Below are 17,426 nucleotides of genomic sequence, written 5' to 3'. Positions count from 1 at the left end.
TTTTGTTGCTGCCCGCTGCATGCCACCTCTCGGGGTTCCACACCCCGTCCTTGAGGTAGGCCCTAGAAATATTGCTGGGCCAGGCCTGCGCGAGGGGTGAATCGCGCAGGGCCAACAGGACCGTCCTAGAATGCATAGGTCCGGCGAAGGGAGTCCGTGGCACAGAGGGGAGACGAATTGGTGGATCTCAGGTCTTCTGGCCGAAGCCGGGGAGACAAAGAGTCTGACCTCGGGGGTAGTCCTTAAGTCCTCCCGAACCACCAAAGGCCGCTGGAGGGGCCATCGGGGCCACCGGGACTGCTAGAGGAGCCGCCCGAAGGCCACCGAGGCCAGAATGGATTGCCAAAGGGGCCGTTGGGAGGGCCATCGGGGCCACTGGTCCATATCTCTTTGCTATTAATAAACTGTCAGTGTAGAGATACTTTCAAGGATGCACCTCAATAACCAAATTTATAACACCAATAAATATAGAGCTTTACTACTCATCACCATGTTTCATTTTTTTGGATGAAAACAGATCTTAACTTAATCTAGATCTAATTCTCAATAAAATGGTAAACCTGGATCTGGGCTGGACTAATTCTTTTGTTGGTGAGGGAGCTTAAGTATTTGAATTCTCCAATGGAGGAAATATATCTCAGTATGACAGCAAAAGTTAAGATTATTTTAACCTAACTTCGTTGAATGTACTAATTTTATGAGTGGGGAATTCAGTTCTATATTGCCTCAGCAATCCTTTAAAAAAACAAATTCATATATAAATTGATTTTTCTGAGGTCATTATCATATATGTTATCTGACAACTTCAGATAATGTACAATTTGGATGGTTTCAAAGGACACATTTTTCAATAAACATTATTTTGACTGTTGATCTGTAATGAAGTTTTAGGCATTCAATCTTGGATGAATTATATAGAATAGATTATGGAAAGAATTAAAATGATGAAATAGATTTAAGCCTTTATACAATTAATTCATTAAAAATATATGTTCAATGCTATTATGACAAGAATTAGGTAATCACTATTGAACATTGGATATTTTGTGATAATTTTGGGAAGATTAAGTGGGACCTTAAATACTATGACATTATAAAATAAAAATCTGTCAAAGAAATGTGCTGTATCAGGATATCTTCAGTATTTAAAGATTAAAATCTTTATTGCACTATAGAAATGTAGAACATGTATAATTTGTAGTGCCATAATAACTCAAGTATGTCATATATTTACAAGCAAAATAATTTATTTAAATAGCTGCTCTACAGACAATAGGAATGTTTTCTCAAATTCTTGATCAGCAAACCTCTTCACAGATTCACGGGCACTTTGTCTGATCTGCAGCTTTTTGGCAGGAGATAATGAAAAGATATGAGCCATAGAGTCTGCATAGCCATCTTCATCTTCTGCTAGAAATCCAGTAGTATTTCTTTCATAGGGTACCACAATATCTAATTTTGGGCCTCCAGAATTGTGAGCAAGAATAATTGTGCCAGCTGCCATACATTCAACAATTCCTATAAAAGACATAGAACAGATTGCTGTTAATACTGTGGTTCTTTCATTCTTTCTTAATCTTTATTGCAACTTTGCATAGAAAGAAAAGGCACAATTTAGACTCTTATCTTTTCTGATTTTAAAGTAGCACATATCCCTCTTGCACCAGAAAAGTGGTGCAAATTTGAAAACAGCCAGGTAAAGAATGCTTTCTAAAAAGTAGTCATCAGAGTACATTTCTGTTTGTCCTAAGATTCAAGTCCTGATCCTGCAGTCACAAAATCCAAGTAAATTACTCAGAGGAAATTTAAAGACATGGTCTCCTTGACTGGCAGCTCTTGCTTCAACAGTAAGAGGAGACCATGGGCAAAAGAAGCTTTATCCAGCTTTGGCTGGTGCAACATTTACAGTCCTATCTGAAGAACAATGCCTTAGCAACAGTAACTCCTGCACTCTGTAGCAGGCTACCTTTGAAGACAACACAGAAGCTACAAGAGATACAGAATGTACTGTAGTGTCTACATTGAGTAGAAGAACTTGGTAGGCAGAGTAACACTATTTTGAGGCCCTACTATTGGTTGCTAATAAGCCTGAGTTCAGTTCAAATGTACTGTTGCTAATAAGCCTGAGTTCAATTCAAATGTACAATTCAAATGTACTCTTATATGAACATTGTGTTCATATACTGAATTGATGTAATATTGGTTACTTCTCAGTTTGCACAATTAGGGCAGGTTATAGATACTATTAAATAAATGTCAGAGAAATATTCAATATGTTGCAGCATACTAGTGTACCTCTCCTATCAAATATTTCACTGTTATGGGTTTCTGAAACAATTGCCTCTTACTTGTTGATCTTTATGTCTTATTTAAAATTCCTAAGTATTCAGTTTCAGTATTTAAGAGAGTTGACAATTTGGCCATGAATATCAAAAATATTAAACAAATTTCAGAGTTAATCATGTATAATGTTTATGACATTATGTGAATCATAACAAGTATTATTCGCTACTTTTTAGAACTATGAGTGAAGAGAGAAAACCTGAGATAATCACATAAAATCTTGATGAGAATACAGTATCTGGTTATTAATAGCAAGTATTCATGGCAGTTTATATACAAGGACCATTCTAGGTCAGGCAGTATAGTGAATCACCATGCCAATTTGAGGTAATATTGAGGAGAGTATGCCACTTTTTGATCTGAAAATGCAAATTAAATCTTAATTACACAATCTATTTTACTGACCCTTTAAAAGATTCTTCGTCAAATATCTTGTATGTGTTTTTATGGATGGTTAAGGTTTTACAAGTAAGGTGTACCACACTTCAGGTTATCAACGTAGTCGGTCTACGGAGAAATCAAGAAGCTTACCTTATAATTAAAACTTAAGGTGGAAAAAAAGTTACGGATTGAGATCTGTCTCGAAGAATTCAAGTAAATGTGCGTGGTCATCTTCTAGGTTACGACAGCCCCCAATCAAAATAAGCTTTGGCAATAGTTGCTGTCCTTCAGTTTTTGCCAACAATTTAGCAAAGGCTCTAATCTGCAGGGAGTGATCTTTCTCTGGCCTGAATTGGCTTATAGAAACAATTGTTGGTTTTATAATCCTGCTTTCTTCTTGTAGTGGAATATCCAGGAAAGTCTGTACATCACAAGGTGGATACACAATGCTTGTGCGGTCGCTACACCTCCAGAGGGAAAGAATGTGATTGAGAGTCCATGTAGAATTAACCATGACAGTGTCACTACAAGAACCAACTAATCCATATATGGAAGCAAAAAAGTAATAATATACAAGTTTCATTTTACTTAAAAGGGGATTTTTTGTGATAACGGCTGCATTATTAAATTGCGCATGCTGATTTCTGACCACGGAAAGCATATCAGTACTGATTGTAGGATAGTGAACATAACATCCTATTCTGCAACCTCCCAGATATTTAAAGAGAGGAAGTGTGAATGCATAACCCATGGAGTCAATGTAAATATCTGGGATACACTTTGTAAGAGCTTCCCAGCCAAGAAACAGAGATCCTAAGCTCTGACCCAACAGAGTGAAATATGGATAACGGGAAGCTTCTACTAAGCCGCGCCTATTCAAGAACACAAACTTCACAGGGTATTTCAGTCTGATGTTGAATCGCCTGTATGCACCTTCAAGAATATTCTCAGCTGTAGCACCAGTATCACCCGTGTAGACAATATAGGAGGCATCCTTGTACCTGGAAATAAAAAGTTTTCCTATTAAAATATTTCAAATGCAGACAACATTTTGTTCTCTTTTCGGCCAATTTTAAATCCACAGCTTAATGCTGTATAATATCTGGATATTTAAAAAGTCACTCCCAAAAGCTTTCCCTATCAAGCTCTGGAGAAGCTCCCCCCCCCTCAAAAAAAAAAAAAACAAATGAAGGGACTACACAAATGAACTTATGAGTAATTAATCTAAGTAGCTCCCAACTACAAATATCCCTCGTCGATTGCTATTCTTTTTATTTACAAATCTTTTAAATGAGGAAATATGATTAATAATACTGTCACTCTACCCCCCCATAGCATAGTTCTATAGTTGGGTTCTTAAGAAGAAATTATATGCTGTATCAGCTCCAATCCATTTTAGGGCATCACACAAGTTTTTATAAGGCCCACCTCACAGAAGAGATAGAGACAGACAGACAAATGTTTGTAAGTGTGTATGTTCTAAATTATATTTCAATCATATATGTTAAAATAAATTCTAAATTAGGTTTGTGACAATGTATACCTAAGCATGGTCTACTTAGGGTTTTTCCTTAAATGTATTCACTGTTGTCTGAGAATGGCCCCATGTGATATACTACTAAAATGCTCATTGTCGTGACCTTTAACTGGGTGAAATAATGGTAATTGCTGTATAAAAGCCACCATGGGACATTGATGGGTTACAACAGCTTTGAGGGAGATTTCCCATTGTCACTCAAAATAAACTTTTGTTTTCAATTTCTACTTCAGTGTTGGGCATGGGCACACGAGGCAATGAACTTAGTGTTGGGCTGGGACAGCAATAGGGCAACCAGTTTTTAATCAAGGTACCTCAAATGGGCTAACTTACAAATTGTGTCCAAAATCTGGGACCCATGGCTCTCAAGGGAATGAAATTTGGGGAAGTTTTGGCTGCTTCAGTGCTGCTACTGCATGGCTGTTGCGGTCACATGATCTTCATTTTCAATGTTCTGTGACAGTTTCTCAACCAGCTCACAATCCCTCGTTCCCTTTCCCATCCAGCATCAGTCACTTAGTTGCCTGGAGGGGAGGGGAGATTTCCAATGCTCCTTGCCAGATTCCCACAAGAAGTCAGAAGTCACTTTTACACCCACTGGTTGTTTTTTTTTTGCCTGCCCTTGGTCGTTCTATTTCTCTATTTAGGTAAGGAAATGTGTTTGAAACAATGACCCAACAGGGTGTGAGTTGTCTAGTTAATTATATACATTTGATTCAAAACTGAACTACTCTTCAATATCTTCATCAGTATTCTTCAATATCTTCATCAATGATTTAGACAAGGGGCTAGAAGGGGAACTCATCAAATTTGCAGATGACACCAAGCTGGCAGGAATAGCCAATAGTCCAGAAGATAGGCTCCAAATACAAAAGATACAATAATACATACAGCTAAGCATGAAAATGTGTTTACTTACTTTTTCTGTAAAGCTCTCAAAGCACACCATAGCACTCTTTCTCCACCACCACCAGCATTACAATATGGATGGAAAAATGCAACTACAAGTGGCCTTTTCCCATCATTCTCTGGAGGCATTAGCAGATTTCTCTGTCGTTGAAGCCAGAATCGTAAACCATAGAGTAGAAGCAACAGACAGAGAAATAAACCTCCACTTAATATCATGGCAGGTATAAACAATGAATAGAGCAATCTGGAGAAGAAAAAAAAAAGATGGAACATTGAAATATAGCCTTAACATGCCATACTGAGCTCTGGAAACTATTCAGAAACTTAGAAAAGATAAACAATGCTTGAAATGGTTGTATTCTCATTCATAACATACATTAATGCTGTCATCTGTTTAAGTAAATCAGCCGTGAGGGCCAAAGTGCAAGAACACCATCCACAGAGCAGAACTTAAATTTTACAAAAAAAGGTAGAAAAAGAAAATCAATTTATTTGATCCCCTATTAAGAAATGTATTTGTTATCTCACCAGTTATCATAAAGGGGTACACAGATGGAGAAGATCAGTGGCAACTCTTTACTTTAGCCAGCTTTCAAAACCAGTACATATCCACAGATCTTATAGGTTCAGCCATACTGCATAATATATTTTTTATCAAGAAACCATCTACTGTACTATGTAAGGGCTACCTGTAGAGTTGGTCTACAGCTTTTATATGTATTCAGCAATGTAGCTATGACAGAGAATGGGCTTTTCAGGTCTGTGTATATTTAAATATAGCATCAACCCAGATGGATTATTATCTCAAAAGGCTATGAACATCCTAATACTCCCACTTCCTATTTACCCCACAACATTTTGTCAAGTGAGCTGGGCTGCGGAAAAGTAATTGGTCCAGTGTCACCCAGCCGGCTTTCATGCAGAAAGGAGGCCTAGAACTCACAGCTTCCTGGTTTTCTGGCCCAGCACCTTCACCACAACACCAAAATAAATGATGATATCGACTTGCTCGTTTGTGTTCACAATCGGAAAGGGTTCGATTTCAAGGCATTCTCCAATAAGGGTATCTGAGAGGTTTATGCAAGACCGGTTGACTGACATGCAGATCTATCACCGTGATTGCTACTTACTCTTGAATCGAGATCCTCTGTTCTCAATGGTGAGAGCATCTCGGTAAAATGGTACGCATTTCAGTGGAAAAGAGGCAAAAGGCTGACCTGCCAAATTCATACAGTTGAAGAATTTAAAAAAAAAAAAAGGAGCACGAAGCAGCTTGGCGTACCATTTTGCCTTTCTTTGAGCAGTAGGTTGCACGTATTGACTTAAGTCTCTCTCGCATTAATGTTTAGCTTTTAGAAGAAAAATGCAAAACGCCCTACAACACCTATACACAGCTGGGCGAATAAATCAGACTATGAGAGATTTCCCTGTAGTTTCCGCTTCACGATTAAAACGCTACCTCGGCTGTTTCAGGTAGGTAGTCCTTGCATTTGATGATAGGAATGGAATCTGGCAAATTAAATACCGCGATACATCTATTATACTCTTTAAAAATATCACAACGGCAACTCTCACCTGAAGAGTTGATTGAACGGCACCATTTTTTGGAAGGATCGTACCCTTCCTGGCCCGGAAGTCCTTGGTCCGCCCGGACGCTCTAGCCACGCAATCACTATTCCCTTCCCAAACAGACTGTGGATGTGGGCGTGGATGTAAATCAGAGGCTGGGGAACTATGGCCCCTTTATGACTTGTGGACTTCAACTCCCAGAATTCCTGAGCCAGCCATGTTGGCTCAGGAATTCTGGGAGTTGAAGTCCACAAGTCATAAAAGGCCCTGGACTGTAAATGAATGTTTCTGATCGTCGATAGCGTTTCATGCCGAGGGACGAAAACATGTAGACATACCCGTTTCTCATAACAACTCCAGATTTAAAATGTCTGCCTCTTCATTGTTCAAAGACCTACGATCCTTTTCCTAAGAGCCAAAAGTCTCCTGCTGTTTCTATGACAAGGAAGATTGCCATCGGTGGAGGTTGCCATCGGTTGCCAAAACACCCACTTTAATGCAGCTGATAAAGAGATCTGCAGCCCACAAAGCTTATGTCATTTAATGACACGTGTTAGTCGGAAAAACTGCTATCAGACTCCCCCTAAATTTTGACTGCCACGTCTTTCTCCTCCTACAAAGTACGCTATGGGAGCCCCCCAAAAGCAGCCAATAAGTAGCCAGAGATAACCCGCGCTAAAATTTGGAGTGCTTTCCTTGCATTGCTTGAAGATGATGGGAAGCAGCTCGTGAAGAAACTTGCGGTGAGGCATGAAAAAGAGCAGCTATTGGCTGGATAGATAAAATGCACGTATTAATCTGTAAAGCAGTCTTAATTAAGCAGTTCTTACAGCCACTTGGGGGAAAAAATCCTAACAATTTCAAATGAATCTGTTCAATATGAATGAATTCAAATTTCCACTTGCAGATAGTTTTCTTAAAATTTCGTTTGCACATATAGTTTTATTGATCGATTACGATTATATAACTAAATACAGTTAAAACTGGAGTGTTATTTTATAAACACACCGGTTTTATATAGGCTTATTGGAGCTACAGAATGAATTCACATCTGTTGAAGTCCACAAGGTGTTGCTATTTGATACTTTTCTAAAGCTCTCTTAAAACCTGTGTGTTTTCTGTAATTTTAAATTATTTGTGCTTATATAGTTGGTAATTACTTCAGTTTATTTTTATTTTATTTTTACATACTAGGGAACTTGATGTGATTTTAGAATGAGAATATGGTGAAAATATAATTTGTGGCACTATTAACACTGCTAAACAGTATTTCATTATTACAGAGAAGAATCTCACTAATTTTGTCTAAAGTCTCCACAGGCTGATTTTGAAATAATTATATTTTAAAACATTGTTTAAAAGAAATTTTATTTTCTTTTTCTTCAAAATCCAGGAAGACTATGGAAAAATTGACATGAAAATTATATCATAATTCTCAACCTGATTATTTCTCCCATGTGCAATCTTGATTTTTAAAATCTTATGCCATTTGTTTATAGGATTGTCCAATGCATGGCTTTTTCACCAGAAAAATGAGAAATTACTCCTTCAAGCATCTCAAAGATGCTTTTTTTCCCCAAAAGGCAACTGGATTATGTTTTTTCTTGAGGAAGAAATTTTTTTCCCCTTAAAGAAGATATTTCACTTCTCATCCAGAACTGATGAAACTTCTTGAAGGAAAAGCAAAATGTTGTCTTCAAGGAAAAAAACATTTCTTCCTCAAGAAAACACATAGTCCAGTTGCTTTTTGAAAAAAAACCACATTTGAGTCAATCATGACCTGGAATAGGATAGGATAGGATAGGACAGGACAGGACAGGACAGGACAGGACAGGACCTTGGATCTTCTAGTCCAGCCCCCTGCTTGAGCAGGAGAACCTATACCATTTCAAACAAGTGACTGTCTAGTCTCTTCTTAAAAATCTCCAGTGATGGAGTGCCCACGATTTCTGAAGGCAAGCTGTTCCACTGGTTAATTGTCCTTGTTGTTAGGAAGTTTCTCCTTAATTCCAGGTTGCTTCTCTCTTTGGTCAGTTTCCAACCATTGTTTCTTGTCTTCCCTTCTGGTGCTTTGGAGAATAGTTTGATGCCCTCTTCTTTGTGGCAGCCCCTTAAATTCTGGAATACTGCTATCTTGTTGCCTCTGTTCCTTCTTTTCTTTAGACTAGCCAAACCCAAGTCCTGCAGCCATTCTTCGTATGTTTTAGTCTCCAGGCCTTGGATCATCTTAGTTGCTCTTCTCTGAACTTTTTCCAAGGTCTCAACATTTTTTTTTGTAGTATGGTGACCAAAATTGGTTGCAGTATTCCAGGTGTGGTCTTACTAGGGTTTTATAAAGCGGTACTAATACTTCATATGATCTTGATTCTATGCCTCTGTTTATACAACCCAGGATTGTATTAGCTTTTTTGGCTGCTGCTGCACACTGCTGGCTCATAGTCAAGTGATCATCCACTAGGACTCCAAGGTCCCTCTCACAGTTGCTCTTCTTGAGCCAGGTCTCACCTAATCTGTACTTAAACCTTTGATTTTCCTGTCTAAATGTAAAACTTTGCTTTTCTCCACATTAAAACTCATTTTGTTGGATAGGGCCCATTGTTCCAGTTTGTCAAGATCTTTTTGGATCCTGAGCTTGTCTTCTGGGGTGTTGGCTATTCCTGCCAGTTTGGTATCATCTGCAGATTTGATGTTCCCCTTCTATTCCTTCATTAATGAAGATATTGAAGAGTACTGGGCCTAAGACGGATGACTATCTCCATAGACACCTCCTTCAAGCACTTTGAAATCTCCAAGTGGATACCATTCTACAAAGGAATTATTGAGTCTGTCATTTGCACCTCTATAACTCTGGTTTGGAACTGCAATGAAACAAGACAGACATAAACTTCAACAAATAATTAGAACAGCAGAAAAAAAATTGCTACCAGCCTGCCTTCCATTGAGGACCTTTATACGTCACAAGCAAGAAAGAGGCCTGTAAAAATATCTACAGACCCCCTGGACATAAATTATTTCAACTTCTTCTCTCAAGATGACACTATAGGGCATTACACACCAGAACAACTAGACATAAGGACAGTTTTCTCCTACAGGCCATCACTCTGCTTAGCAACTAATTCCTACAACACTGTCAAACTACTTAGTAAAGCTGCATTACTATGGTACACATCATCTTTCCTATTATCTATCATCTTATGTCTACAACTTTGTTGCTTGTATCTTACAATTTATACTGTTTTTTTAGTATCCTAGTATGATTTATGTTGTTTGCTTAGCTAGTATTCTATGACTATCACTAAGTGTTGCATCATGATTTATGATGAAGTGTTGTATTTTACACTTCTATTCTATTTACAATTCTATTCTATTCTATTCTATTCTAATAATAATAATGATGATAAAGTTGGAAGGGACCTTGGATGTCATCTAGGCCAACCCCCTGTTCAGGCAGGAAACCCTATACCATTTCGGACAAATGGCTGTCTAGTTTCTTCTTGAAAAGTTCCAATGTTGGAGCATTCACCGCTTCTGGAGGCAGGTTGTTCCGCTGGTTAATTGTTCTAACTGTCAGGAAGTTTCTCCTTAGTTCTAGGTTGCTTCTCTCCTTGCTTAGTTTCCACCCGTTGCTTCTTGTCCTGCCTTCAGGCGCTTTGGAAAATAGCTTGACTCCCTCTTTGTGGCAGCCCCTGAGATATTGGAACACTGCCATCATGTCCCCCCTCGTCCTTCTCTTCGTTAAACTAGACATACCTCATTCCAGCAGCCGTTCCTTATATGTTTTCTATGTTCCTTATATGTATGTATGTATGTTCCTTATATGTATTCTATTCTATTCTGTTGACTTAAAAATACATATACAATTTCTAAGGACTTTCCAGCATTTGGGGAAGAGATTAAGGAAATAAGGGACGTGGCCGTATGATATATTGCAGGATTGAGTCAGGAAAAAGGGATATCATGAGAGAAAAGACAGAGTTCAATAGGAGACTTTCAGAAACATTGAAGGTAGTGAAACTGGTTGAACAATGGTTACTGGAAGGGGATGTATTGGGAATGATAAATGGCAAGGTTACGCAAAGTTTTGAAGGATATGTTTATACAGATTCTTTCTAGCTTCTGATCCTTTGAAATGTACCTATTTTTGGAATTGCAGATTGCAATATATGTATCTGAATTTAAGGAAGGAACCAGTTGATTTCTGCTGTTCAGCAGAACAAATTGTCCAAAAGAGAAGTAGCTTATCTACCCAGGAAAAAAGGGGAAAAGATCAGAGAATAGTCCTACATTCAGTGAGGCTCATAGAGATGCTTGACCAGTAGTTTTCACAACTTCGTATAGTATTAGGGGTAAGGATAAACTGGGTTTTTTGTCCTGAAGGAAAACCCAGTGCAAGAAAAAAAAATTGGCTCTCCTAATTTGAATTGTTTTCTTGGCTAGAATTTTAACCTCTACTTGTCTTTCATTTTATATTTTATATAGAACAAAGGACTTTAACTTATTTTTCAGTTATTTTTCAATAGAATTCTTTATTGGCCAAGTGAGATTGGACACACAAGGAATTTGTCTCCGGGGCATAAGATCTCAATGTACATAACAAGCAACAAGTGATAAATCATGATCATAATCATAAAATACATTCACCATAAATCATAAGATGCAACACTCAGTGATAGCCATAGGATACTAAATAAGTATTCAGCATAAATCATACTAGGATACTAAGTAAAACCTTTAATATAAATCGTAAGATAGAAACAACAAAGTTATAGTCATAAGATAAGAAAATAAGTAATAAGAAAGACGAGAAGGATAATAGTAAGACAGCCCTACTAGTTGTTTGACAGTGTTGTGGGTCCTCAATGGAAGGCAGGCTGGTAGCAATTGTTTTTTCATGCAGTTCTAACTATCCGTTGAAGTCTGTGTCTGTCTTGTTTGGTTGCAGTGCCAAACCAGACAGATATAGAGGTGCAGATGACAGAATCAGTAATTCCTTTGTAAAACTGTATCAGCAGCTCCTTGAGCAGTCTGAGTTTTCTGAGTTGGCGCAGGAAGAACATTCTTTGTTGTGCTTTTTTGATGACATTTTTTATTTTAGGTGTCCATTTTAAGTCTTGGGATATTATACAACCTAAAGACTCTAAAGTCTCTACTATTGATACTGTATTGTCTAGTATTGTAAGAAGTGGTAGAATAGGAGGGCTTCTCCTAAAATCTACTATCATTTCTACAGTTTTGAGTGTGTTCAGTTCAAGATTGTTCTGACCACACCACAAGGCTAATTGTTCAACTTCCCGTCTGTATCCGGATTCATTGTTGTCTTGAATGAGATCAATCACTGTTGCATCATCATCTGCAAATTTCAGTACTTTAACGGAGGGATCCTTTGAGATTCAGTCGTCGGTATAGAGAGGGAAGAAAAGTGGAGACAGCACACAGCACATCAGATACAACAGGTATCTGATGTGATTTCACCTAGCTTCACCTGCTACTTCCTGTCTATTAGAAAGCTTATGATCCACTTACAAGTGTGGTCAGGCACATTAAAAATGCATGCACATTTAAAAAATTGTATTGTTGTGAAAAAAGAGATACTTCTTTTTACAGTGGGATATTTTATTTCAGCTACCGTGATTTTAGCTTCAATTTGTTGAATGATTTAGAATATAGTATAAGGCAGGGTAGGCAACCTTGGCTCTTTTATGACTCGTGGACTTCAACTCCCAGAATTCCTGAACCAGCCATGCTGAGGGGAAAGAGAGAGGTTTCCAAGCTGAGCCATGCTGGCTCAGGAATTCTGGGAGTTGAAGTCCACTGGTCAATCAAGATGGCAGCATTTGTAATGCATGTCTTCCAGACTCAGAATGGATTTTCCAGATACAGCAGTCAGATCATTCTTGTAGCAAAGTTAAAATTTCTTTGCTTTAAGAAATGCAGTTATTTATGTTTACCTTTCTGCTCAGTGAGCATTCAGGATTAGGGAAATAATATGGAAGTTTAAATGGAACTAATATTAAAGCCAGTTAACAATTAAAAACCTGGAAAAAGAGACCCATCTTTATATTTTTTTCAGTGCTGAACAAAAAAGTAATAACACAGAATTTGAGAGATTGTACCCCATAGCTTGGGAGCACTGCAGAAAGCCATCCTTACTTGATTTTGAGAGTAACATTTTCACCTGCAAATCTAGGTTCAGTTGTCCAGGTTTATAAAAGGAGAGACAGTTCCTTCCATCAATGGGCTCTAAGTCATTTAGGTTTTATAACTGCAGACTTTTCAGTACAGGCCATGGTGAAAATGAGTTTTGGTCAGAAGTGGCATATTTCTTTCCTAATTTTATTGGGGGAGGGTAAATAAATGGAGGGTGAACTGTTGTTGCCACTACTTCAAAATAATTAAGACGGAGTTCTTCTACTGAAGGTTATTTCTCTTATTAGTGTTTCTCCAGGAAGGGAGAAACATACATCTCATTTACTCAAAGGACTAGTTTGTTATAAACAGTTAAAGCTTATAACAAACACTCTGTGAACAAATATTATGGACAGAAATTGTGTCCATCCAGAGGTCTAGAAAATTATCGTTATTTACAGAACAATGGTTTAATTTTTCACAGAGGTCACCAGTCTATTTTTAGTATCTATTTTCCTGTGTCAGCTTCCTCTCTCTACTCTTTTAAGTTGACTTTAATGCACTTAAATGCTTTACTTTTGCAAGCAGTCTGTCATTGATGACAAGGGCCTCATATGTTCCCTGTACTTGTTATCAGCCTTGCTAAATTTTACACACACTAAAAGATAATAGTCACTCCCAGCGCTGACTTTATTACTGCACAGAATAAACCTGCATGTCAACTTGTTCCTGCGTTCCTGGATTTGTTCACACCGACGAAGAAGGACGTCTGACACAAACTCTGCCATACTTAGTTTCACAGTAATAGGGCAAATATAAAATTCTGAGAGGCTGTGAGACACGACACCTGACAATTCATAGAAAGATTAAATGACTAGCTTCACACATCCATGATTTGCTCTATTCATAGTGTTCAAAGGTCACTAGTGGTTAAGTTCATAAGTGATGCTAAGCTATGGATGAGGTTTATAAACCACAGTTGAATTTACACAGAATACTCAGATAAAACTGAACAAACCATGTTATAAATTATAATGCTACAGACAAACCAGTCATCAGCTAGTGACGTTGTAATGGAGCAGAATTTCACAAAGTAGTTGCTGCAATATAATTGAAAATAAAAAGTTATTAAAGAGGACATGTCAAAGAGAAGATCACTTGCAGTCTTTTTAAAAGGTTTCCTTCATATAGCCATCAGATGAATTATACGCCTTAAGCTAGGATCCATTTTTAATGAGGTTTTATTTAATAGGTCTCATGTCAAGATTAGTTTCTCTCATTTGCCAAGCATTAAAGGGCATTACTGAGTGAAGCACAGAAGGATAGACTACTGTAGTCAGTTTGCTTCAGATTTACATCTCCTCTCAAATATGTTCTCTAAATATATTGCGTATGTTTTATAGTGTAACGTAGTGGATAGATGTATAAATCAATCCAAACTAGCAGTTTTGGTTTATTGCCTCTGTTACAAGCTAACTATTGTAACCAACAAGTAATTCTTGTCTTATCACTTGGCTGATAAGGGAAGGAACAAGTCAACATCCTCTTATCTGAGTGACTTAACTAAACAAATAATATTTGCTTTGTTAGGCAGTTTTGGTAATTTGGAGAAACCAAGCAACTAGGGAATAGACTAATGATATTCATAACAAACAATTTTTTATAACATGTTTATCATTCCACTTATTTATAGAGCTGTTCTTGATCTATGAAAGACAAGCTTTTAAAGTTGCAATTGTGACTTCATATAAAGCGAATTCATTATAGTTTATTACACTTTCAGTCATTTCTTTGATTTCCGTCTGAAGACATTAAAAACTGGACTCTAAAATGAAATAGGAGGGACAGATAATCATATGTAATATACAAGTACGACTAAGAACCGATAAACGTCTCGAGAATCATCGTCATCATTAATAAGGTCTTAAGTTATGTAGTATTAAGTGATATAAAAAAGGAACTTGTTTAACACCCGGGTTCCTTTTACCAGTTAGAATGTAACTTTAAGTCCTTTTACGTCAACGAAATTTACATGAACTTATGGCTGCCTCTCTGCACAAGAAGCCTTTGATTTAAAAAAATAAAAGGGCCACAGACAAAGGAGAATTTATGAAACCAACAGCTGGGACAAACAGGTGTAAAAGTTCAAAGAGGTTTTCCCCCCCTTTCTCTATGGTGATATATGTCATCATCAACCAGCATTGCTCCTCTGGATTCTACATAGATTAATGGGTCAATCTTTGTTCAAAATAATTAATGGTCACATCAAAACATGAAACAAGGACAAAGGAACGTCAGAGTGTTTCAGCCTCTCTGGTCACCCCATAACAGACCTCAAGATCAATGTTTTGGAAAAGTGGGAGTTCAACAACACTTGTTGGGTGAGAAATACTGTACATCACAGGTTTTGAAGAAATCCCAGAAAGTCTCATCAAATACAACGGGTTTTTAACAAATTGCAATTGGCAATTGATAAATTACTTGTAACCTGTAATTACAAGCACAGGTAGTCCTTGACTGATGACCACAAAATTCCTGCTGCTAAGCGAGACAGTTAAGTGAATTTTGCCCCATTTTATGACCTTTCTTGCCACACTTGTTAAGTGAGTCACTGCAGTTATTAAGTTAGTAACACGGTTGTTAAGTGAATCTGGCTTCCCCATTGACTTGTCAGAAGTTCATACAAGGTGATCGCATGACCCCAGAACACTGCAACCATCATAAAACACGAGCCAGTTGTTAAGCAAGCGCCTGAATTCTGATGATGTGACCCTGGGGATGCTACACCAGTCAGAAGGGTGAAAAATGATCATAAGTCACTTTTTTTCAGTGCCGTTGTAACTTCGAACTGTCACTGAATGAACCGTTGTAAGTCGGCGACCACCTGTAGTCTGCATCTGTGTTACCAAGCTGCCTTCCCTTTTGTTACTTGGAAAAAGATAAGCGTGAAAAATAAATGAAGTTTTCAGGAAAGGGGACATCTGAAAATAATAATTTAAAAAATCCCTTTTTCAATCTTTCAGATATTGAGAGACAAATACTTTATTTAATATTAGTATTAAATCAGTATTTGGTATTAAGATAGAGAGAGCCAGTATGGTATAGTGGTTAAATCATCAGGCTAGAAGCTTATAGCCCACCTTAGGCATGAGTCACTGAGTGACCTTATTCTTTTTCAGCCCTAGAAAGGAGACAAGGGCAAACCGATTCTAAAAAAAAACAAACCTTGCCAAAAACCCTGCAGTGACTTTTCTAGGCAGTCTCCACGTTGACCTGTGCTTGTCTTTTTTGTGTTGGTGATTATAAATTTATAAAAATACCAGTGACCTATTTTGCATACGTCCGTTAAAGGACGTTATTTGAACAATTTAAGGTTTAATCTAATTATTTCGTGTTCGGGGAAGTATACTAGTCGTACACCGAAAATTAAGGACTGACGAAAACGAAAAGAGTACCATACGTAACATGCAGTACTGACAACGGAATGCTTGGCTTCCAGAACGTATTCAAATATTTTGACAGAAGACATTTTAAATTAGAGACATACACAGTAAGTAGAAATATTGATAAGACTGGTCAGATTTCTGGTATCACACACTGAATGTATGTGTTTCACTGTGAATAAGCTGTGTCATTTATAATTGGTTGATGTTGTAATTCTGTATAAGTTTTTGGCAATACATATCATTGGGTTTAGCCAGAATAAACATGTACAGAATCAAGTTGCAATATTTGGTTAAAAAAATGGGGACATTGCAGGATTGTTGCAAAGTAGCAAATCATTTGAAGACTAAATATGCTCTTGATGTACTCCTAAAGGAAGAGTAATAGGAAGCCACAGAAATAGGTATTTTATAATTTCAGTAATTTCCATTTATATTTTATAAGTGCATTGCATTATTTCCTTTGAAAAATGGAAAGGGACATTTTTGTTTTAATATCCATGGTTCATTGTAATTCTAGAAAAAAATAGGAGTGAAGACAAGTTTCTTGAACAGTTGTCCTATCCTCTAGAAGATTAGAATAAGAATATAATTGTATGAGACCAAAGTTAACAGTGGTTTAATAATGATTAATTAATAAAGTACTGTTGCTTAATAAACTATCAACTAATCCATGTACTATGGTTTATAGTTAAAATAGATATGTCCCTCAAAAACTACTAAGGCAGAAATATCTATATTTATAATTAATATAAAATATGAACCTAATATTGCTCTTCAATAATGCTAGACTTTTATGACCTTTACTCATTCTGTTATACTTGTACTAATGTTTTCATAATTGACTCCTGTTTCAAAATCACAGGCACAGCAACATTTGTGGTAGTGATCAAGAATCCATTTGGATTCACGCACATGTACTGTAGAACTTTTAATGTTGCGTTTCATTCCTCCTTAGGCTTATAAAAATTCTTTATGTAGGCCTGTTGGATTCAGCATTCTTTGATATGCATTATCCTAAATTTTCAGACATAATCTTAGATTTGCATAATTTTAATTCTTGCCCATTGCTTTATCCTTGTATCTTCATTCTCCAGACAATTATGTTATATTTTAGT

General features: G+C 37.2%; 1 protein-coding gene across 1 annotated transcript; it reads right to left on the bottom strand.

The window, feature by feature from the left end:
* Positions 1 to 1,119: 1,119 nt before the first annotated feature.
* LOC107297073 (GDP-Man:Man(3)GlcNAc(2)-PP-Dol alpha-1,2-mannosyltransferase-like) lies at positions 1,120 to 6,795 on the bottom strand. The gene is given in 4 exon segments (XM_015826430.1): positions 1,120 to 1,657; positions 2,948 to 3,725; positions 5,181 to 5,414; positions 6,746 to 6,795. Coding segments are annotated over 4 exon segments (1,449 nt in total). The 5' UTR covers positions 6,772 to 6,795; the 3' UTR covers positions 1,120 to 1,246.
* Positions 6,796 to 17,426: the final 10,631 nt, after the last annotated feature.

The sequence above is a fragment of the Protobothrops mucrosquamatus genome, unplaced genomic scaffold (genome assembly GCF_001527695.2).
Source record: "Protobothrops mucrosquamatus isolate PMUCROS unplaced genomic scaffold, P.Mucros_1.0 scaffold3132, whole genome shotgun sequence".
NCBI lineage: Eukaryota > Metazoa > Chordata > Lepidosauria > Squamata > Viperidae > Protobothrops > Protobothrops mucrosquamatus.
The sequence above is the reverse complement of the archived record's forward strand: the minus strand, read 5'-3'. Positions and strand labels throughout refer to the sequence as shown.